General features: G+C 41.2%; 1 protein-coding gene across 2 annotated transcripts; it reads right to left on the bottom strand.

Annotated features, from left to right (window-relative positions):
• Positions 1 to 1,070: 1,070 nt before the first annotated feature.
• LOC111842897 (twist-related protein 2-like) lies at positions 1,071 to 5,007 on the bottom strand. Of its 2 annotated transcripts, none has more exons than XM_023809988.2 (2): positions 3,822 to 5,007; positions 1,071 to 1,774 (listed from the first exon to the last, which is right to left on the bottom strand). In XM_023809988.2, the coding sequence occupies exons 1-2, from the start codon at positions 4,145 to 4,147 to the stop codon at positions 1,708 to 1,710; spliced, it is 393 nt and encodes a 130-aa protein (XP_023665756.2). In that variant the 5' UTR covers positions 4,148 to 5,007; the 3' UTR covers positions 1,071 to 1,707. The 2 variants fall into 2 exon arrangements, with proteins under 2 accessions (XP_023665756.2, XP_023665755.2); XM_023809987.2 differs by having other exon boundaries at positions 3,658 to 5,007.
• Positions 5,008 to 5,925: the final 918 nt, after the last annotated feature.

Consider the following 5,925-nt stretch of genomic DNA (forward strand, 5'->3'; position numbering starts at 1 on the left):
AGGGACGTTTGGCGTTTTGACTTTACAAACATCAAGCACCTGTTGTGCGTTTAATGTATAGTCACTGTATTAGTTACTACACAATGTATTATTTCCTACATTAAAGTAAACCGAGTAATGCACATCTCCGGCCTTTTATTTTTCACTATTTATTTTGGTGCATTTCACTGCAGGTTCTATAGTCTGAATAACAACATCAGTGAAAAAATAAATGCAAAAATACAATGTCCACTACAATGGACATAAATGAATAGGTCGGGTCTCAGGAGGATATAATTATGTATTAATTTTGCTTATAAAGGTAGCTTTACTTTCAACTATAGCCGGACTGACTCCTTTCCAGTAATGACCCCCGATTTGCGGCCGTAAACATGGTGCTTGGTTCGGTTCGGTCACCCCAACTAAACTTCACCTGGGTCCAAGGGCGTAGATTTGCTCTGGACATTGGTGGGGACCTATGACTCCACCCCCCATCCCCTGCCCCACCCACCAACCCCGCCACCCCAACTCCGTCCACGGAATGCATGTTTTTTTAATATGCTGCAAAATGCAAAATCACTTTACATTAATACTAGCAATGCTTCGATTGATATTAATCCACTCGAAATGCAATTCATTAAGTTAAATTAAGGAATAGTGTAATGTCAAAACCCCACTAGCATTAACGTTAAGTGTTGTCGTTACTTTGATGGACTTTGATGGATTCACTAGCGAACTTGAAGTGACTTACACTTTTCTTTGAAAAAAAGCTCCTTATGTCCAGCTTCTTTTTTTTTGCTGCCGCCATCCTCACATGTGTCACCCAACACACCTTCTTGAACGGGGAAAAAAATCCACTGCATTTGGCGCTGCTTGTATCTGAACGCAGCCACAGCCTCTCACATGATAGCAGGGAAATGCACAGCCAATCAAAATGTTCATATGTGTTTTGGGGGCGGGAGGACTCAAGGAGAGAACGTGATTTATCCCTTTCTGCGTGTCTAGGTTAATGTTGACAGCACGATTGTTTTTTTTTTGTTTTTTTAGTTGACAGCACGATTTCATACTAAATATAATAATCGAGCTAAGTCTTAGGCAAAATAAAATGTATTTATTTTTCCAACATCTTTAAGGATTGACAGTTTGGCACCAAACACTGCTCTAAAGTACAGAAAAGGGGTTTGTGTTTTCACACGCATACAGACCAACCATATCGGTTCTGTAAGGCATAATCGTCTTTCCTTCTTCGACTTTTAAATAGGCCTACAGATTAAATGATTAAAACTCGGAAAATGAGCACACTCTTCAATTTCATTGTGAAACAATCCACGGCTCTCAGCTTTTTCAAAAAACGATTGATTCAATAAATAATAATGCAGTTTTTTTTACAATGGACGGAACAGGGCAGTATTGCTGAAGAAGGTTTAATGTTGTCTATTTTTTCATGTCATGCATCACATTCCTCAAGAATGCATTGGGCCTATTCCAATTTCAACCAATTCCTTCAAAATGTACTCACACAGGTAGGTACAAAATCCTCATAAATTTCATTTTTAAAGCAAAAGATAGAGATCCCGGAGAAAAACAATATTTTCCTGAATGAAAAAGTTTCGGTGAAGTAGGGTACGTCCTGAGGAAGATAATTTGACTCGCTGTAATACTGTGGTGCAGAGCTGTATAGAAAACGTGGCACCGAGCGTTCAATTTAAATCCAGTCATTTCTCGTCCTTAACGCTCGGCGTTCGTGGGTTCTTCGATAAATCCTTCTGTATCTTCTGACACAGAAGTAAACGATCTGTAAAGTAAGGGAAAAGTAATAACGTAGCCAGTATTTTACATATGCAGTATTATCGTTTGGGGAGAGATGCGGATGGCCAGCAGCACAGCACTGCGCACTTAGGAGTTTAACTCAGACACTTTCGAAACAATTAACGAAATCAACGTCAAAAAACGCTTTCTGGTTTTTCTAAAAGATTGAATAAATTCGCGAAAATATTAGAAAATGTAAGTGTTTAATGTCCTTTATTTTAAATCGCATTCTAACATTTGTTTTGTAATATCGATTCTAAAATGTCTTTACTATTAAACAAAGAACGATTCCAGTTTAATAAAATATACCTGCAATCTTACCAAATTCAAGTAGAATTGCTTATTTAGACCATTGTATATACGTTATCATTTAAGTAAACATTTAATAGTGAAAACAAGAATCTACCAATAACACACACTTCCTTAATGAATGCCAAGAGTTCGTTCAAGGACATTAATGTGGACTGGATTATTACACGGCACTTAAGCATTAAACAATGCAAGAACTGCGCAAATTATGCTATATTTTCTCTAATTATTATAATGGAAAAACGTGGTCCGTCGTGCAAAACCGGACTACTGTCAAGTAAATTCTTCGTTGCTTTGGAGGCCTATATTTAAATATCCCACAGGCTACATATCGAAAAACGCTGCCATGTAACGCAGATTTACAGAGTACCCGGACACCAGGTTTAATATCTTCTCAAAAATATCAGAAATTATCTCATTTTATGTAATTAATTGCAGGGAACTTCAATTAAAATGTAAACTGTACTTAACAGTTTTGAATTGGTACTAAATATTCGACAGCTGACAGCGTAACAGATGTTTCAAAGTCGGTGCTGTGACCTTCACGCATGAAAACATGCAATTACAGATAGAAATTATCCGCAAGAGATATCGCGGTTCATGCTTCTATGTGCAATTCGCGTGCATGGTCTAAATATACTCAGAAATGGACACGGGACGGGAAATAAACCACAAAGTTAGACAGTTGTGACCAGATATCAGTGATTACCCCTTGTTTGGCAGCATGCAGAACATCGTTTTAAAGGCCAAACTTCCACTAATAAATTTCCATATTGATAGTTGAAATATGACACATTCAGCCATTGCGGTAGGACTGTTGTATCACACCTCCATCACTGGGGTGGAGAGGCGTTCCAATTCCACCTCCAGTGTGTGTTATGTGTGCGTGTGTGTGGTGTTGGCATGTTCTCTCCATGTACCTTGGATTTCCTCTGTACGCCCCTAAATAGACGTGAATCTTGATTAATTTGAGTCTCTAGATCGCCCATAGTATGTCTGTGTGAATGCGCCCTACATGGCCTGGCACATCGCCCTATCATGCCCCATGACCTTGACCAACATAAACGGTTAGAAGATTAGAAGAACGTAGTACTCCAGTTGATGTGAGATAACACACCTGTCCACTTATTCGAGTCAGTCTTCACGGCACTGCAATGATTTATTTTCCCCAAAAGCAACCGAAATGTGTTTTTAACTATAATTAACAACAAAGTAACGATAAATGACAGATGGAATCCGTATTCCTGTTTATCTTGATACATCGTCACATTAAATTTTAGAATTATAATTATTACTGCCTTTGGTTAATTATTGTGTTTCTAAGTGTACATGGTTTTTAATAGTTTATTAAACATTTCAGCAAAGACTGTGCGCCTTCCTTTTTTCCCTGCCTGTTCATCCACTGGCAAGTCTTATGTTAACGCATGTTAACTAAACGAAGGATAGTAATATTAAAATAGCACACAAAACAGCAAAGCTAACTCCATTCATCCTGCACATATCCTGTGATGGGTGGGTTTTAAACTGTGTATTCAGCATCCTCTCTGATAGCCTACTCACTGAGCGTCTCCGACGGCTAATGGGACGCCGACATGGACCAGGCTCCCTCCATCCGCCACACCGAGAAGGCGTAACTGAGCCTTTCGTGAGCCACGTAGCTGCAGCTGGACATCTTGCTGTCCATTTCGTCGCTCTGCAGCACCTGGTACAGGAAGTCTATGTACCTAGAGGCCAGCTTCAGTGTCTGTATCTTGCTGAGCTTATCCGAGGGCAGCGTCGGGATGATCTTCCGCAGGGACGCGAAGGCTTCATTCAGCGACTGTGTCCGCTGCCTCTCTCGGACGTTGGCCAGAATCCGCTGGTTCTGCAGCTCCTCGTAGGAGTGCGTGCGACTCGGACTCGCCTTCTTGGCCCGCTTAATCGAAACGGGGCTGCTGTCCTCGCACTGTTTTTTGCTGGGTCGCCTTTTCCTGCCGAGCCGCTTTTGCTGCCTGTCTCCCTCCTCCTCACTATCCACCGGGGAGACCGGGGAGCTGGAACTTTCCTCCATTCCTCTTTTGTAAAGGAAACTCAGGAACGCAGTAAAAACGCGTCTCCACTTTGAATTCGGATTTGGAGATTATTTCAATAATAAAGTCCAGGCAGATTTTAATAAATTGCCGTGTCCTTGCTCCCGTTTATCTGTTATGATGTTCACATCTCAAATGAAATTCTAATCTTACATAACTTTGCGTATGAGGGAAGTTTTTCTCTGTTATTATTTATTTGGAAACTTTATCCCAATTTCAGATACTAAATAGCAGAGTGCACGGAGGAGGTTGTTCACAGCTTCTTGCCATTGGCCCGCCAATAAACAGGAGGGACAAGTCTTAGGTTTCACTAAGTCGCGCACTTTCGTTGTCATGTTTAAAATAAACTGAATAATTGTACAGTTCAGGGAAATGTATATGCCTACATTAACGAAACACGGTAGAACACGCTACTTTAATTGCAACAATTTGCATTTCTAGTAGGCTTAAACTAACCGCAAAAAGCCAGTTAGGTTACATTAATGTAGGCTGAGTTCAATGGTAAATCATTAGCGGAAAAAGCTAGCTTGACTATTTGAATACTTGAGATGGATCTGTAATGACTTATTTTGAAACTGAACGGATTCATCGTTTTAGACGGAATTTGTTTATTGATATGTTAATCATGAAAACCCGAAAGTGGCTGAATGCGGTGCATAGATCGGGTAAACCGACAAATTTGTGGATTTAAATATTGAGTAAACTGCACGTAAAACGCCGCTTTAAGGCCGCCTCCCCACGCAGTTGCACTGGGATTTAATATGATGAAAAAGTTGGCCTTCATGATGGTGACAGATTAGCAACGAAACATATCGCAACCTCTAGTGTCGCAGTTACTGTATACAATTACGCGAGGTGGGGTGTGTGAAGTAATTACTCGTATCACTCAAATCCAGGGGCGTCAGAAGCATTTTGAATGTGGGGGGACACACTGGGGGGGGGGGGGTCTTGGGACCCTCCCCCAGAATTTTTTTTTTATGAATTAGATGCCATTTCCTGCAAAACCTGGAGTGGTCTTTCAGTGGTATGTGTATTCTCATATCGATCAAGTGGAATGGATTTTTTTCGCGAAGCAATAGAAACAGCGCTGGGCGAACTAATATTTTATGTTAAATGTGGCGGGGGGGTCCAAACGAATAACTATATGAAATGTGAGGGGGACACGTCCCCCTCAGATTTAATGGCGGCGACGCCCATGCTCAAATTACTGAACGTCCGAAATGCCTTAGCATTTTTACTTAATGAAACGACACTGCAGGCAGCGTTTTGGATGAGATGGATGTTAAGCGGAAGCTGGAGTGCATAAACTGCTTACCGTAAAGAAAAGGAGATAGGCCTTAAAAACTTGAATGACCATCGCAAATACAACTTAAACCCACAGCAGACCCAGACGAGGCCATTCAGCATCAATGAGCATAGCCTGACCAGGGTAATGGTCCTGAGAGTTGTCAAACTGTCACGGGCAAACCTTTAACTGCCGTTTAGTATTTAATTAAATGCTGGCCTACAGCATTCAGTACACCTGCCCAGCTAACAAGCGACGTCACCGTGACGTTTTTGGACGTCCGATTTTGGTCCGCCAGGTAACGTTTTAGTCACAACGTTAGGCGGACGTCCGATTTTGGTCCGCCCGGTAAAGTTTCATTTACAATGTTAGGCGGACGTCCGATTTTAGTCCGCCAGGTAACGTTTTAGTCACAACGTTAGGCGGACGTCCGATTTTAGTCCGCCAGGTAATGTTTTATTCACAACGTAAAGC

This window comes from Paramormyrops kingsleyae, chromosome 1, assembly GCF_048594095.1.
Source record: "Paramormyrops kingsleyae isolate MSU_618 chromosome 1, PKINGS_0.4, whole genome shotgun sequence".
In the NCBI taxonomy this organism is placed as follows: Eukaryota; Metazoa; Chordata; class Actinopteri; order Osteoglossiformes; family Mormyridae; genus Paramormyrops; species Paramormyrops kingsleyae.